At 39.0% G+C, this 19,011-nt stretch overlaps 1 protein-coding gene across 1 annotated transcript in view; it reads left to right on the top strand.

The window, feature by feature from the left end:
• LOC310939142 (rho-related GTP-binding protein RhoN-like) overlaps nucleotides 1-19,011 on the top strand; it is a 42,526-nt gene that overhangs the window by 12,994 nt on the left and 10,521 nt on the right. The window contains exon 3 of the mRNA XM_083903808.1: nucleotides 15,726-15,835. Within this exon, the coding sequence (XP_083759934.1) occupies nucleotides 15,726-15,835 (110 nt within the window). The remainder of the gene's footprint in view (nucleotides 1-15,725; nucleotides 15,836-19,011) is intronic.

The raw sequence follows: 19,011 nt of genomic DNA, 5'->3' as shown, positions 1-19,011 counted from the left end.
CCATATTATAGAATAGAGTAGAATAGAACTTTTGACTTCAGCTCAACAGCACTAAACCACAAAAGGAGACACATGCAGAAAGTCATAAAAACAACAGTTAAACTAAAATAAGAGGTAGTCATAAAAACATGAGATAGAAATAAAAACAATAGTAAAAGACACGAGAAAGCGAACGAGAGAAAATAATAAAACTGACATAGACAGGGTTTAATTACATTAAAAAACTGTTCTTTACTGCAGCTGTGGAATAAAAGCGTAGTGGTCACTTTGTGTAGTTAAGAATACATATTGCATATTGCACTAGGAATGAAGGATTTTTTTCCTATACATTTTGAGTTGCCAGGGGAACTCTATAGCGCCTTCCAGAGCTCAAAGGCTCAAACTGACTGTACTGGTTTGTACGGACTGTTTGTTCTGTAAAAAGTTGAGACAAAGCTTTCAGTAGGAGGTATAATTAATAAATTAATAAATTAATTAACAAACACTGGGCAGTAATTGTGTCCTATAGTGTATCGTGTATCCATACGATGTGTTTTTACCGTAGCGTGTTCACCAATTAGCAGAATAAAAACTGTTATTGTTTGTAAAAAAAAAAAAGAAATAAGAAAAGTTAATTATGCCGTCTTTTTTGCAGCACAAATTCACATTAAAACTTTAGTCATACAGCAAGTAATTAGACTGACTAATTAGCAACTTCTAAGACACATAACAGGCTTTGAAGTTTCATTTCCACTTATCTTTGTTGCACTCATTAAGAACCAGTTGCTGTGTAAGGAAATGAAGTTTTTGGTTTTATTTTCCTCCGTGGCTGGCTGACGACGGAAAAGCAGGTTCATGCCTGCAGGACACCATAGCCACAAAAAAGACATGCACGCTTGTGAATGTGGCCTAACCTGCAACATCGCACTGAACTCTGTTCTACAGGGACTCTTCGTTCACTGGCATGTGGCCTGATTTTTCTCTAATAACTTCCTTCAGGGTGTGACGAGTCAATGAGAATATGTCCCGACATGTTTTTGAACACGCACACTCACTATGACACATGCTGCTTTTCCTGCCACACACTGGGCAGACATTTGCTTGCACTGTTTTCCCTTTGATGACCCTGTTATAACCCTTCCTCCATCCGTCCGTCCATCTATCCAAGGTCACTAGAGTCTGTTGCTGAGATTGCCTTAAAAAATACATCATTCATTTATGAGCATCTGTGTTTGTGGAAGCTGGCTTCATGACAGATATGAGCAGAGAAAACATCTTGGTGCAGGGATCTCGTGCATCTGTATGAATGCGTGTGTGTGTGAGTAAGTGGTCTGACAGAAAAATATAAATACATATTAGAGAGACAAAGGGATATAGTGTCAAAGCTGGGGTTGAAGTGCTCCGAGGAGAAAGTGAGGAGTAAATGAGTGTCAGTAGGTTTTCATGGTGCGAGCCTGCGCTCCAGTCAGTCTACTCTCATCCTCTCCGGCTCGTGCAGCCCATTAGACGACCAAGGGTGCATTGAAAATCAATGGTCCAGATGCGTCTCCATTCTAGCGCCCAAGAGACAACCCCGGCCTGTCTCTTAGCTGCTGCCGCATGTGGAGCTGAGCCGTCTGTCCAGAAGAGACACAAAGTCTGCATGTACTGTACATGCACAGACAAGGCAGACAAACTAACTTTCAGATGAGAGGCACAAGAAAAATACTTGAGACTTGTTTACTTGAAATTAAAATACAGGTCCAGCAATTACTGGGGAATTTTCAACTAATTTAGCAATTACAGCTCAACCAGAAAGTCCATGTTACTTAAGCTTTCTGATTTTATTTTTTTAAAAAGTAGTTTCAGAGGTCTTTTTTTATTTACATTCTGAGCGGTTGCTTGTTTATTTGATTTCAAACTGGACCTCATCTCTGCAATGGACACACAAATTTCTCCTGCTACATCCTAAATTCAAGTAATATTTTACCCTTATGGCTTTAGTTTTGGATACATAAAACAGCTGTATGTTATATAAAGAACATAGATTATAGTTATAGAGTCTGGCATTTAGTGACCACTCGAATCAATCTAAGTGGGCCTGAACAGCAGAGACATGTAAGTCAACTAAGCCATTAACAGATGGGTCATGACTTTATTTGTGCTCATTTTTGAGTTCAAATACACAATCAAATAAATTACCTGGCCAAATCTTTGCGTTTTTTTGTGTTTTAAGTGTGGTGGTGAGGTTACAAAAAAGTTTGGGGCCCCAGGCAAAAGGGTCTTGTGGGGCCCAACTTTAACCCCAAAATCACCCCATAGCTCATACATGTGCTGTATTCATTATTAGTTTAGACTGTTTAGCTGTTTAGTTTAAGGAGGTTCTCAAGAAGGTTCATTTCTGTGGTTTAAAGCTGTTCCCACATGAAGCTCAGACATTTTTCTGAGTTCTGAAAGAGTTTTTTTGTTCAAATATGACGAATGCAGTGGAAGACGATGCGATCAGACAATGGATGCATTCACAGCACCAAGAGAATGCCCCAAATCCAGAACTTTGACTTAGGTACAAACCAGAAGATGCTTATATTTGTGTACTCATATGCTGCCCGAAAAAAGCTTAAGCCCGTGGTATACCCATGGCATGCGTCGCATATTGTGGACCCTGGTATACTCTCGTGCCAGGTTACTGTAGTATCCCACTTCACCATCGGGTGGCGGTACAAGTCTGGACGCAGGGAATGGGATACATTTCTACCAAAGAAGAGCGGCTCGCAACTGAAAGGCCCGTCGGGCAGGGGAGTCAGGGTGTCAGCTGGTTCGAGGGTCGCCAGCACGAGGCCGGGATGACTATCCTTGGCGACTACTTCTTCTGTTGAAATGTTTTTTTTCTGCTTGGTGAGCAGAGTTTAGTACTCCACCTACTGGTGGGGAAAAAATAAATTGTGCACATGCGCTGTCTACGCGCACCCAACGCACTTTTTGCACACAGTTCCAAAATCGAGGGTAGGAGGGCCTTTACCAGGGACTTTACGGTATACTAAACACAACTGCCTGGGTTGAATTGCCCTGCCAAATTGTCCTGCTATGCCCCAAAATGAGAAAAAAAAGTATTATGACATAGTTTTACATAAACAGTACAATGCACATAATAGCTTACAGTCCTAAAGGGCACTTGTACAGTATGCCAGTAATGACACTTTTAGTGTGGTAGATTAGCTACCAGTTAAATCTCTTAATGCTCCCCAATCAATGCAGTCTAGCACTGGGCCTGATTTAATTATACCACTTTACTTTGTCCAGTTTAATTGCACTGGAGTGCACGCCGCTCGCTCCATTGCTCAGAAGTCCATATTCTGTTAGTTGCAGTAATTTATACAGAAATCATTTCTTCTCTGTGTTTTTCGACCCTCCATTCATAAATATTGTGCTTGACTGCCAAGAATGCAGAGACAGTAAAAGTGATGTGTTTTCCTTCCGCATTTACATTCTGGAGTTGTTCTCCCCTGGTAAATATTTGATTACACTTTAAATAATTCAAAGCCAGAAAAACACATTTAAAAGTAAAACATTAGATAGTCCAAGCATCGTCATAACAGTGGTTTCATGCTCCAACACGTAACCGATTACATTTGGACAAATACTCTCTGAACCACCACGGAGACGATAAAGAAAGTAGTTAAAAGTGGAATAGAGGAAGCAAAGGGATGACAAAAGACATGCAGACGGTGACAAAAAACCTTCTCCATTTCTTTTTATGATTAAAAGTGAGGGTCAATAAGAAGAACATACTTATTAAAACTGACATTTTTTTAAAACGGGAAAACAAAACGTGAACATTTATCAGACCCAGTTTTGTGACAAGGTAATTATATTTGTGGTGCACTTAGTTTAGATACAAACACACACCGCAGAAAAGTGGCTCTCCACCGTCCACTTAAGACTCCCTCTGTCCCTTATCTATAATGCAGGATATGGCTTTGACCACATTATTCAACCCCCAACACATCAGCTGTCACTGAGAGAGCTGTGACAGCTGATGTCACAGCTGTCACAGCTGTGTCATCACAACTGTGGTGACACTAATTCTACCAAACACTGATATTCTGTTGTTTTTCTCTGTCAAAACACACAGTGTGTTTATTTTTTTTTTCCTCCTTTATTTTTTTGTTATGATAAATACATATTTTATCACAATGCTGAGGATTCACTGGTCCCAGACTGACCTTGGGGTGAGGTCACCATGGGAACCGGATCAATAACGGACGGCTCGGTCACTGGAAAGAAATGAATGAATGAAAATCTACTAAATTGATAATTGATTGATTGTGCAACAGAATTCAGACTGAGCAGTTTTGAGTCCTTCATTACCGTCATGTTTCAAATGTCTCGCTGTGATGTACAGTACATCTATCATATTTGCACTGCTTAGTTTTCTAAAAACAACCAAGCAATTATATCATAAATGACCTATTTGGTAACACTTTATATTACAGTAATGACATCAAATGCCTTTATTGTCATTACAGGATATACAATAATGCTGATGGTAAGGTGAAATTTTTTTTAAAAGGAGGAAATATAATGGAAATACAGTCTTATTTCCAATAACAATAGTAATTGTGTGGTAATAAGGATATATTATGTTATTCCCAAAGTAATATCCTGATAAATGACAATGACAATATGTTATATTGGTGTAAAACCTTTACCTTTCATCATGAAAATATTTGTTAATCAAATTGATAATAAACATATCATGAAATTCCTCCAAGTTCTTACTTGGTGATTATAAAGAAACAAGATGATATTATTACCATAATATTACTATAATATTATAACATAATTGTTATCATACTACTACCTTCTGGTTTGCGTTACTTTTATGTTAAGTGTTGCCTACATTTATATTCATGCACATTATATATTGTAGCTTTTATACATATTTGACTCTGTTTGCCTTTGGAGCCTCCACTCATGGTGAAGTGTTGTTGCAGCAGGACGTGAGTGTTTTGATCACAAGGTTCATTCATTTATTCTGTGCAAAGATTTGCGTCACAGTCATGGCTGCACACAGGCTGCACTGCATGCAAACTTTACAGCATATCAAATCACAACGGGAGGTGGGAGGCTTCATGTGAAGGGGAGATGCCCAGATGCCAGTCGCTTCCCTCCATCATTAATTTTAAGGGATCCTGCAGGATTACTGCTGCAGCAACTGTGCCCACTGAGTTAGAACTGTGCCAGGACATCACTGAGATTTTTTTTTTCTTCTTCTTCTTCTTCTTCTTTTTTTTTATACAAAAATCCAGTCTGGTACTCTGTGAGTAATCCCTCAATGTATGACAAACTTTCAACACTTTTGCTCAGACTTATGTAATCAGAGTGAAGCAATGCAGGGAAACGGTCACCTGGGAACACAAACAAACAGTAATTATATAGACAAACCACAGATAGATAGATAGATAGATAGATAGATAGATAGATAGATAGATAGATAGATAGATAGATAGATAGATAGATAGATAGATAGATAGATAGATAGATAGATAGATAGATAGATAGATAGATAGATAGATACACATAATGATTAGCTGCACACAGGCTGATTGCTCCTCTTTTTGTTTAGACAGTTGTATTGTCCCCACATTTCACTCAGTGGGAGAGCGGTGGTAATGTTTCATCTCAGTCAGTCGCATTATTTATGGGTTCAGGTGGCGGATGCAAAATACATTAATCAGCGGCATTAAACTGTTCTGCCGATCGCGCTCTGGATGAATTTCAGGAAGTCAGAGCGGCATGAAAGTGGTAAAAAAAAAAAAAAAAAGGCACTATTTCTTCAGAAGGGCATAACCGGGACAAAGAGGATTTTAATATTAATGGGCAGTGCTGAGCAGTGATGGAGGTTGGCAGACAAAAAAAATGCCAAAGGAGAGGATTAATAAAGATTTTCTGTTCAAAAATCTCAAGGTGTGTGTGTGTGTGTATGTGCCATCTGAATCAGCACTGTGGGAGACATGACGTGGAGGCTGACTGTCTTCTCACTTCACAACTTTGAGCTCAACTAACTAAAAAAGAAATGTCCCATAATACAACAGTGGATGTTTAAATAACCAGTTGAGAGACATGAGAATAAGAAGATATCGCTATAGATATGTCTTATGTTGATATATGAGATCGTCAGTGTTTAATATAGATATATATCCCTTCATTATAGCCCAGTGGGGCTTGTTGTAATATGTGGAACATACAGGAAACACCTTAGTACATAAGTGAGGTGTTAACTCACTAGAACACGTGGAAGAATTATTTGGAGAGAAAAAAACAAGGTTGTAAAGAAAACACCGCACAAGGGATTAGAGACGTAAAGACTCCATGTGTTTTCCTTTAACTTGGCAATTTGTGGGTGAATTAAGACGAGGCTGCAAGGATTTATTGAATATTCATCACTTACTAATTAATTGAAGTTCTTGGAGTTTTGAGCTTCTAAAATGTTTTCCTTGCTTCGTATGAAATTAAATAATTAAAACGGATTCATTTTGACATTTCACAACATTTTTTTTATCATATTCTAGTTGTAGTTTTAAGAAATCTTAGAACTCTAAGATACAATAATTGAGCTTTTTATATGCAAGCAATAAGTATACAATAACCTGATTGTTTTTCTTTACACTCGAATAAGACTTTTATATTTATATCAGGTGGCAGGTCAGGCCTCATGTTTTTACAGTAGCCCACAGTGGACAAACTAAACATCTTTGGAGTTTTGATGCTAACTGGAGGCTACATAGGTTCTTCAACACACTTGGAATAGAAAAGTGAAAGACTGAAAACCCTCAACAATAAATGTTCCACATGGTACAAAAACTCCTGAAGCACCACATTTTTTGGTCAGCAGAATTCACTTTTTTTTGGTGAGTGCTACCTTTTTGTGTAGAGCCCTAGTCCAACCTGTTTGCTTACAGTAAGTTGTGCAATGTTTCTGTTGTTCCCGTCTGTCTTGACATAAAATGAATCACTTTCCGTGTGCAGCGAGAGGGAATGTGGCTCGGCAACACGAGATTTAAACAATGTTAGTGTGAGTGAGAAACACAGAGAGTCGTGTGCATTGTGGAGCTGATAGACTTAATCAGCATTTGGTTCGAACTTATTTGACTATAGTTTGAATGTAATGAACATTTATTCATATTTGAATTATCTGCTCCTCAGATAACGTCACTAACAAGAAATGCAAAATAGGAGCAGGCGGCGCCGCAGCCCTGTGGCCATTTAAAAAGATCACCCCCTTGTGGATTTCTATCACGTCAAAGTGTGTTGATCGTTTTGGCTTCTCAACAGTTCTTTTTCTGCGAGAAACCTGGCGTGACCTTTGCGCGAGTCCTCTAGCGACGCAGACACTGGTTTAAAGCAGAACACAAGTGGATTACATCAAACTTTAAAAGGGCACAAACGCTACATCCCTTTCCCACTGTGTTGTTGCAAGCGAACAGACAAACAGAAGAAAAAGAATGCAGATTTTTAGCGAGCGTCGAACATCAAAAACATTACAACCCCATGTGGCGTCACAGCACGCCGTTGTTGTTTCCCAGACTGCTGTGCATCACAGTTTTGTGCCAACTGTTGTACAGCTGCCAGCAGAGATTTCCCCCCCAAAAAAAACTGCTGAGTGCCAAACAGAAAAATGTAATTCGAGGCTATACATGACTGGTGGTACAAATGCAAACGTAAACAAGCTGTGAACATGGTAAATGACAGGATTATTGTTCTGTGATGTGGATAAATACGTTCAGCAGCCCAGCAGTTGCTCTTACATGCGCCCATGTTTGTTCAGAGGGTTTTCGACAGAGACAGATGGACTGACGTTTTTCTTTTTTTTTTTTCTGCTGACACGACAGCAGGAATTCTCCCCTGAGGGGCATCGTACTACAGGTCCCAGAGAGGGACAAAAAAGCTCTCAGATCAATACACATTAGCCGCCGCTCAAGAGATGAACATGTTTAGTTGACATCATGGAGTCATACAGTTCATGTATGTGTGTAGTTTTAATTACAACTTTCTGTACACATATATACAAAAAATACATCTAAGAACACTAATTAACTATCAATGTAAGAGCGTTTTTTTAGCAGCATACAGAGTTAATAGCAGGTTTTGTTTTTTTAATTCCCCACATTTGAAGTATATTTTAAGCCTGCATCAGACAACTGTTTGTCACATTGTCAAAAGTGATTTCAGAGTATAATGGTGATAGGAAACACAACACCGTCTGAGATAATATTGATCCCCTATAAGCCTCGCTTTTACCGCGTTACTCTCTTACCCTCCGGGAAGGGGATTTGGCTGAAAAACGGCAAATTGATTTACGATACAAAGGAACTGTGGTATTCAGTTTTCGAAAAACACTGCAGAGAGAAGCACAGGTTTAAAAGCTACACACACACACAGGGATGCTTATCGTGAGGCAACACACCACTGAGTAAAAGCACCTGCGTCTTACCACTGCTGCGTCTTTTAGGACAGTGACCAAACAGGAAGCATCGGGGACAGGAACGTTGTAAAATATCTTTTCTATAATGGCCTCAAATTACCTTTCCTCCCACAGTCCAAAGACATGCAGATTTGAGGACTAGGTTAATTGGACACTCTGAATTGACCGTGAGTGTGAGAGTGGAGGATTGTTTTTCTCTGTTTGGCTCTGTGATGGACTGGCAAACCATCCAGGGTGTCCTCGGCCTGTCGCCCTATGTCAACTGAGATTGGCACAGCGACCCTCATGTGGAGGATATAGTGGTAGAAGGTAGATGGATGGATGGATGGATGGATGGATGGCCTCATATTAAAGATCACTGTTTTCTGCAGAGGACCTAACTTTATGAAAATATAATGTGACACATTGTGGAAGCTACACGTAATTCCTTTTCTTCCAGAATTAGAAAATAGGATCAGTGTCATTCACACATCTGTGCATTAAATATTTTGTGTGCCTTATATTGTATATAGAAATAAAGTGTGACAATGCGAGATTGGACAACATTATGTCTTAAGTTTGTCATTGAAAACTGATTAAAATGAATGATGAAAAATTACACCATTTCGCTATGACCCTGTTTAGACCTATTATCAACATCCGTCCACAGTGACCTGCCCATGTAAACATAATGTTAAAGCGGACCTAGACCAGAGGTTCCAATTAACGCTGTTTTTAGTGTGTATCTGCATCATTACCTTGTTTAAGAAGCCCTGAAGGTTCTAAACAAACAGTTCAGCCACTGCTGAGAACGCTGTGTTTTATTGTAATCTCGGGCTCAGCGAGATCTCTGAAAAAACCCAGTCCGGTTACGTAAACACCGGTTCTTCGGAACAGCAAATCGTCCTGCTCCGGGCACATCCGGTTGCGTACATTGAACCGCAGAAGAAGAATAACGTCCGTTGTGGAGGTGTTTCACCAGCGACAGTGTCTTCTGACTCTGGGTCTGACTCCGGGTCAAAGTCATAAAAGGGACTGCGACGGAGAGTCGTGAAGAAGCTATTTTTAAACATTGTTAAAACAAAGTTTTGAAAATGAGTAGCAGTGCATCCACCGTTCCAGAGGAAGGAGCTGTGCTTTTGAGAGCGGGTGTGCTGAATATACGGGCCAATCACAAGACTCAAGTCTCGTGGCTGGGAAACACCATCAGATAAGAGGATGTCTATCGGCTCATTTACAGCAACTAGGAGGTTTTTGACCATAAAAACAAGTTTATGTATGTAAGTAGACCTCCATAACTATTATGTGCAAAAGGACCACTCTAGGTTTGCTTTAAAGGGCCACTTCACCCAAAAATATACCGTTTTTCTTTTAGCCAATGTCCAGAGATAAATGTGTTGTTTGATCATCAGACAGATGAAGTTGAGATAGAAATAAATAAATAAAATTGACAAAAAAGAAAATAAAAGACCTACACCCTACACACAACTGTGTTTATGTCAAATGTTATGATCTGATAAAAATAAAACAAGTTAAGGCTTAGGGGTATAACATTGCATGAATGTAATCTGTCTTTGGTTTGTCTCAGAGACACTGTATCTTCAGCACAACACTGATCACAGTGTGATTAATTTTTTAATGATTAAAATTGTTTCATGTCACAGCCGCATGGGTAGAGCTTCACTCAAGCTTTGGCGGTCTTCCTTCTCTTTCTCTCTCTATTTTTCTACTTGCAAACATTCATGATCAGTCAGTATGTATTGGAATAAAGAGCATAATCATGTGTTCACAGTCGACATTTTAATGGCAGGTGTGAACAGTTGTACTGAAGCTTTTTCCATATTCGGCAGCTGTAAATACCAGGTTTAAACAGGGCCTTTGTTACTCTCTACTCTAGAGTTTTGGAATGGAATCATTTACTTGTTATTCTGCATTCAAAACACTTCAGAGAAAAGCTTTCACTCTGCAGTTTGATTCCAGGCAGGTGTAATGAGCAGTGGGTTTTGAGTTTTCTTGCCTCCTGCAGCCAGCAACACAAGAGAAGTGAGTTTGAACCATAACAGGGAGGAGACTTTGCCAGAAAACCAAGTGCACTAAAAGGTTTTAAAGCACCACCGAGCTGAGGGAAAGTGCAGAGTCAGGATATTATTCTCTGTGTGAGCAACCGCGTTCACATAAAAGTAGACATGATTTGGTATTAATTTGAAAATAGCTGCTTTAATCGCTGAGATCAAAGTGTGATTAATCTCGAGAAGAACATAAAGAAAGCAAATATGCCGATTTAAACTTAGCATCTGCATCTGTGAAGTGCTTCTTACATCTAAACAATGACCTGAATGTCAGGATGGCTGATGATGACACAAACCAAGAGAAAGCTTCATTTACAATTAGGGTTTTCTTCAAAGCTGACGTTGGCAGGCGTGTGTTTGTGGATCCACTGAGCAGAGGACGAAGAGGAGGGGAAGTGCAGAGGGACCGAAATCTCAGGAGGATCTTGATGTTTGTTTATTGTGGCAGGGAAACGTAAGACTACACAGAGGACGACTTGGCAGAGCAGTAAACAACTAAAAGGCATTTCTGAGGAAAGACTATGAACTAACTCAATACACTCGAGAGAAGCAATCACCTACACTTCCCAGGCACACTGATAAATAAACAGCCTGCTTTTTTGTTTGTGTTTATGGGCATGGAGACTAGGATGAAGCAGTCCGAAGGCAAGTGGTGTTTCTCAAAGTCAGGGATTCTTCCTTGTTCTGTAGTTTCCCATTCTACATCCCACAGAAGGACAGGCTCCTGCTTCATTCTGGGAACACACCAATGGAAAAGGACAGCTAGTCAGCGTCATTACATCATCGAGAAACTGTGTATACAAAGGAAAATGACATATTGCAAATTTAAACTTCTGCAACATTTACCATAACATTTCCATTTACAATAAATATCGTTTTTGTAACAATGGACCTGAATCCTCAACAGATTTTTGTATTTTGTGGTGCATCTATTACCACAAGGTGGCAGCAGCAACAGCAAGCAATTAGTGGACTGAAATTTATACGGTTTATTGAATGCATCTTCTAGCTGCTCCTCTAAGCTCTCAACGACATAGACCTCACCAAGGTGATTAAATTTACCACAGTCATTGAATGCTTCTTGTTAAGATGCTCCTCTTAGATCATCATGCACTGAGACCTGCATGACTCTCACTGGCTCTCATGTGATGGAGTTTGTTGTTGTTTGTTCTTGCGAGATTTTAAATAACATTTGTACATTTAAAACCTACATGAGGTTTGTTTCCTTGACATATGCGCCAGTTGCAGAGAGGAATCAGCACCTCGGACAGCTCTTTGCAAATCAACTTGTAAAAAGAAACATCCATGCATCAGCCTGTAGCAGCCATGTTGTCTGCATTTGTCGCTTTTAACAATGAACATTAGATTTCCACTTCCATTATTTCTGCTTGAAAACATAGGAAGTAACTTTTAAAATTTACATCAAAGCAGAATGGAGTTTCATGTTTTTATTCTTATGCTCTGCCTTGTTGTTTTTGTTTCTCGCCATCGGGAAGTTTGGAAGGAATTGCATTATCCTGAAAGAACTGAAGACACTCAAATTCAATACTAGTTGTTTTTTTTAGCTGTAAGAAAATACATGTACAATGACATTACAAAAAACAAAACTTAAGATTCAGTTGTTACCTTTTTTGCAGAACCTTCAAATACTAATAATTATACTAATAATGATTTTATTTATTTATGTTCAAACTGTGAAAAAATCCTATCTCATGAAAGTGGCTAAGGGATGTGGTTGAACACACATTTAAAAAAAATAAAAATGAACCTGATTTCCAAGCTCCAATAAAGGCAGGAATAAGACAACAATATTGCTCTCAAATGTAAACCTGTAACTTTACCATTGTATTCAAATGCAATTTGAATTAAGGTCATCAGTTCCACAGAACTCTCACTGTGTTTCTCACTACAGTCACATTTAGATCATGAGTCACCTGGTGACATTTCCATGATGCACACAGGAAGTGATTTGTGCTATTTTATTTTTAATTTTTTTTCTAGAATTAGAATTTGTCATTTTTGCAAAGACAAACAAACCAGGCACCGACAATTATCTGTGCAGAGAGCATTGGGGGACTGCAGCCCCTTGACCCATCTTGATATGTGAACCAACAACCCTCTAGTTCTAAGCCCAATACTTTTCCTCTTAGCCATGGGCTATTTCAAGACACGCACAGACAACAACAGTTCCTAGTAAAGTGACATGGCTGCAAACAGGTTGGAGTATGACTGACACAAAGAAACACAAAGAAGTGACTCTCTACTTCACAACACCAGCTCTAATGAAAATGACCCTGATTGGCATCTTGCTTCTGCTGCATCATTACGACAGCGAGCAAACAGGAAGCGCTAAGGACACAAAAGTTGTCTTCCCCCCCTTAATTAACATCATTAACAAACAAATGTATTCATCCATTTATTAAAGGGACAATGTGTAGTATTTCTGGATTTATATAACCCAAAATCCACCTTTTTTAATAATGGTACCTGCATTGTCTAGTCGCTGTATAATAGTTTTTGTTTCATTTTCGTAGTGTTTCAAAAAGTCATGTAAAATAACATGGTCGCGGGCCGCGGTTTGCATAGCCACTGTTAGCAGCGAGACGCCATGTTTCTACCGGAGCCTGTAAGGACAAACGCGAGAGAACAAATCAAGCGTCTCTTTACTTGTAGCGGAAGTCCCGCCTCCTCTCTCTCCGCTTCGTCTGCTACGGCCGCGGTAGCTCGCCCTCTCCCTCGCCTCACGAACCTCATCTGCTGACACGGAGAAAGACGACGAGGACGACATTTGACCAGCTGCGGATACCGTAGCGCTCAGGGAAGGGAGGGGGTGAGCAGAGCAGCAGTTCTTTGTTGTAAATTTCAGCCTCTCCTCTAGATGGCACTATAAACTACTTACTTCACCTTTAAGTCATTTGACTCTCAAGTGCAGGTGGAACCTGTAAATGTGAGAATTACAAACACCTCGTGTCTAATGTGGGTTGTTTCTGTACAAATACATCATTTGTCAAAGTATTCTTGCATAGTCGGCATGAGTGCTAATGATAGCAGCTGACCAAAAGACATTACTCTGCAGGCCCGTAACCTATATACGTACACATGTAGTCCACTTGCAAAAGTGCTTATTGAGCAGCTCTGCAAACGACTTGTTTTACAGCGCCCCGTTCTAGGCTGAGACTATAATCTCTTATGGTTTCCATACTATTTCCATTATGCTCAGCATTGGCTTGAAATAAATTATTTAAAGGAAAAGAAAAAACACTTTGAGGCACTCATTCCTTACAGAGAAAGACTTCTTTTTTTTTTTTAATGCCACAGCTCATGGCGTTGTTTGATGCCGATGTTGAAGCTGAGGGTAAACACTTTTTTAAAACCACCGAATAGTGTGGAAACACTGTGCAAACATTATTTTGTTCTCCACTTTAGTCCACTCATAATTGTTTTTTGCTTTAACTGAAACAGCATGAGGTAAAACAAATAACTTTTTTTTTTTATACTACCAAGCCTGGATAAATGAGAACGTTGCATCAGGAAGCTCAATATTATTATCTGCCAAATCAAAAATGTGGATCAGCTGATGATGAGCCCAAGAGAGGGAGAAGCAGAAAATCTTACGAGTGAGAGTGCGAGAACCTTTACCTTATAAAGTGTTTTGTACATTGTAATAGACATTTGACCTTTTACTGTCAATTCTTGGGTTCACCTGCAAATCACTGTGTTTTTCAGTATGTAATTGGATTATTGAAATGCAGTTACTGCAGTTTATAGCACAGTACTGACCACAGGATATGCTTGGATTTACTGTACAGTATTCATCTTGTATAATGTTACCGCAATTCTTCTATTGGATTTAATTGTTTTTCCTTTTAACCCTTAGTGCTCACACGGCACGGATCTCTGCTGCAGGAGGGAATAATACACAACTCCTAGTAGTACTGTGTTGGTGCAGAAGACACAATATAGAGCATTTTTATTTTATTTTTGTTCATTAAAAACAAGCCAAGTGAACTTTGAACTGTGACATATTTTCAAATTTTGCAAATTCAATCCCATTTTAAACATTTTGAGTACTTTTTGCTCAGGTGTGTTTATAAAGTTGGTGAAAATGACTTTTGTTGTGCTGAAAAAAAGGATATACTGTATGTTTAAACATAGTAATGGGATAAAGCACCCGAAATGCTCTGTGTTCTAAGGGTTAATGAGGTTTAACAAGGGAGTTGTTCTTTCTCTGGTTTCACATCTAACGTTTGTGCCATTTGGCAGCATTTATGTTAATTTTCATTTAAGATGGACTATAAAACTTAAAAAAAAAAAAAGAAGAAGTTTGTTTTAAAGTCACACTTTGTTTTAAAGTGACTTTGTATTGCAAGTCAGAGTGTAATCCAGATTGTTCAAGGATTTAATTTGGTGGATCAAAAGTGAGGGCACATTCATAAGTGGATTTAAAATGATTGATAAATCCCTGATAAGTTCATACATGTGTATATACAGCTGTGAGTCGCTGCAAATGTGTTTTTTAACGTGTCACGGGAGAATAAGCATTTATGAAACAATTTCGCAGCATTTTTTTTCTCACAGAGAAGTAATAGTTTCCGTATTTTATATTTAAAATGTTAAATTATTTAAAATATATATTATATGAGACATGTAAAGATTGTGGGTTGTTATGTGTTGCGGGTTTAGTCGTGAGTATGGGAATTTTCTTTGCAACCTTTTGTGTTTTTGTTAAGTTGCCATAGCTTTGTGTTTGCTGGAAAAAAAAAACACGTATAGTGGGCTGGAGACAATGAGAGACGTGGAGAGGGAATGCTGTCCCCCCACCCAGAATGGAATGTGTCCCCTTGCCCAGGTCACAATGCTGAATTCAGCCTGGGCCCCACAGCAAAAAAAAACACATGCCATTCTGAAATACCAGGTGACACTTTGTGTGAGCCATTCATTATATCACTGTCACACGTCTGCTGCTTTATTCAGGACCGTCCAGAGGTTGTGGACGAGGTCCCTCTGTTCGTTTCCACGGCACTGAATCACACCCACGCGATGTCGTTCGCAGGGTGGCTCAGTTCGTCATAATTATATTTAATCACTGTCATTATTGTCAGAGTTTCTCTTTAATGACTCACTGTGAAATAAAAAGAAAAAAGTTAACTCTTCTGTAAGGAAACTATAAATAACATAATGCACCTTGAGAAGCTGCTCATACATGTGTTGTGTGTGTTGTGTTTCGCCCGCAGGTTCATCCTACTACGACAACGTGCGGCCGTTAGCTTATCCCGACGCAGACGCCGTTCTCATCTGCTTCGACGTTAGCCGCCCAGAGACACTGGACAGCGTGCTGAAAAAGGTCAGTGTCACGTTAATAGAAGTGTGAATGTGTCCTCGGATGGTTTTTTACTGCGACAGAGTCAAAGACAGGTGGAAAGGAATTGGGCTTGGGACAAATCAATCACTGAGCAAGGCATTCGCTCCATGGGAACAGAAAAGTGCTTCCCACTGCTCTTACACCCGCCTTGTGTGTGTGTGTGTTCACTACTGGTGTGTAATTAGGATGGGTTAAATGCAAAGGTCAAATGCACTATCACTTTGCTGTTTGTGTAAAAATTAACTAATTATAATTTAAAGATCTCCTTCTATCTTTTAGTACAGGTCAAGAAAAGAGTGTTTTCTCATATTTCTAATATCCATCCATCCATACAATATCTACTGATTTATCCTCCACAGGAGGGTCACAGGGGTAATATCTCAGCTGACATAGAGCGATATAGGCGGGGTACACCCTGGACATTTCACCAGTCCATCGCAGGGCCACATATAGAGACAAACAACCATTCACTCTCACTCTCACACCTACGGTCAATCTAGATCTGACCAATTCACCTAAACCACAAATCTGCATGTTTTTGGACTGTACGAGGAAGCCGGAAAACCTGGAGAAAACCCACGTACACACAGGGAGAACATTTATTTCTAGAGCCACACAGTTGGTTTCTAATATAATATCCATATTTTCTTCTCGGTTCTAAATGTGAAGTGATTTCTTCACAGAATAACTACAAGACACAAAACTAAATCCTCAAATCTGTGAAAACTGTCAGTGTTTACAGTGTGTAAAATTTGGCAAAATGTATTGATGAAGTTCCAGCTGAATATCCCTCACCTCACTCTTCCTTTAAGTGTGTTGGAGAACGTGTGTAGCCTTCAGTAAGTAAAATTAATCAAAACAGAAGACTTATTTTATTGTGTCCATATTGGGCTTCTTGCTATACTCCGATAACCTGACTTGTAAAAGTCCAATCTTTCATTTCCTCCCTGCACCTGCACCTTTAGATACACAGATTACAGTGATGCAAAACAGTTGCAAATGGAAGTTGGAAGCTTCCAGATTATGATTCTTTAATGTACAAAGGGAGTCAGCGACACTAAAAGAGAAAACCTTTTTTTTTTTAACTTTCATGGAAAATGAAAATAGACAAAGAAGTCATCTGCGTTCATCGTGTTTGCTACAGCAACAGCATGTCCGGCAAAGGTCACATAGTGCTGCTTTAAGGACTTTTTTTTTTTTAAAGTACAGTGTGCATGTGAGGAACGACTGCAATGAGCAATACTTTTTGACAGTGTGTATAGGGTGTGTAAATATTATGTTAAGAAACTTTAAATTCTGTCCTCTCACTGCATGAGCTACAGTTCTTATAAATGGGTCAGTGTGAACAGGATGTTTTTTTTTTTTTAAACAATTAAATAAACTACTATTATTTTTAAATACTGGTAAATCCTAATTATTACCACCACTGACATCGTGAGAGTGGTGAACATCAAACGTCCACACACACACATTCCTCCCGCCCTCACCGTCATTCATTAAGGACACGATCAATGGAGCAAAAAGAAAAACCTTGGTCCATTATGGCGGGCGTATTCTCAGAGATTCATGGGGTCCACTTGAGAACTTACTTGAACTCTGACCCTCTGAATGGCCTTAAATACAAGGACGTGACAAAGCATGTGCAGGATTCCAGAGTGACACGTTGACGGGATGGCTTTATTCACACTTTAGCGGCAGAAAACCCTCACCTTTTCAGTCAAATTCAATTTTCAAAGTCTTGTTTCAATTTACTTTGAAGTGCACTTTATTAAAGCTTTTTTTTTTAAATGACACCCTTGTAGCACATAGCACTTTTCCTGATGCCACCGCACCTTTCAATTTTTTCCTTTTCTTTCTTAGCATCGCTAAACTACGTAAACACTGCTTCAGTCTTCACCACTTCTCCCTGTTCCCCATCGCATCTTTTTGTTTGCTTCCGTCTAATCTGTCTTCAAAGGCTCATTCACATCTCCCATGTTATAGGCCGTCTGTACCTCCCTCTTATCTACGATAACCCGAGCTACGATGTTACCCCAGTCGCCGCAAATGCTCCAACACTCGCTTCACAGCTGGCGACGTTTTTTTTCACCTCTTCCCTTTTTTTCACGCCTCTCTGACTCGCAGCCTGCCAACACTGCACCATCACCACCTCGCTCTTATCTTCCCCTCCGTTTCTGTTCTCACCCCTGATTGAATTATGTTATCATTTTTGTGTGTGTGTGTGTGTTTCTGATGATGAGACGTGATGAGGTCATTTGCACATCTAACACAAACAGCTCTGAGGTTTAGTAAGAACGTGTGTTGTTGTAATCGCAGGTTTGCAGGTACAGTTTCTGATGATGAACGGACACAAAAATGGCTAATGTTTTGAAGCACGTTGACCCATCCAAGATTGTTCCTTTATCATTTCAAACTACGTTTTAGTAAAATATCTAAAGTTATATACAGTACTGTGCAAAAGTTTCAGGCACCACCAGCTCTGCTGTTTTTTTCTGTCTGTCAAATTCTGTGATCATTGGAATTTGGAATGAAGCGATGCGACTTAAAGCTGGTCTTATATATAAGTGAGCTGTCAATGAGTTTAACTCATGCAACATGTGCATGTAATGCTCAAGCATGTCTTGAATAAACCTGGTGTAATAATGTTTTTTTTTTCAAGCATTTATTTCTTTAAATGAAATAGTAGAACAAACACAGGTTTTACCAGTAACTTTAATTAAGGTTCCATTCCAGTATTAACAGAGCTGTGTTATTGTTCAAGTGTAAGGGTAGATCACGCTAAATACTTGACACCTGTAGAGGATTTTTTTTTTTAATTACATTTTTTTTTTAATTAAAAAAAACTACAGAGCTCCCGAAGTGACATGAGAAAAAAAAAAAAAAGACAGAAAAAAATTAAATAAATTGAAATCTCGAGTTTCCAAAAACAATTATGAAAAAAAAGAAATAATAAAAAATAAAATCATAATTTTTTGGAAAATCGAGATCGCGACTTTGAAACTCAATATTTCAATTATTATTGTTTTTTGTCTTTTTTTTCCCTCATGTCACTTCGGGGGCTCCAAAAAAACACAACAAAAAACTGCATACATATTTTCTGGATGTGTTCCAGTAAAGTGAAATAAAAATAATTATCCTGTATAGTTCAAATCTAATGG

The sequence above is a fragment of the Microchirus variegatus genome (assembly GCF_963457635.1).
Source record: "Microchirus variegatus genome assembly, chromosome: 17".
NCBI lineage: Eukaryota > Metazoa > Chordata > Actinopteri > Pleuronectiformes > Soleidae > Microchirus > Microchirus variegatus.
Note: the sequence above shows the minus strand (reverse complement) of the source record. Positions and strands in the feature narration are given on the sequence as shown.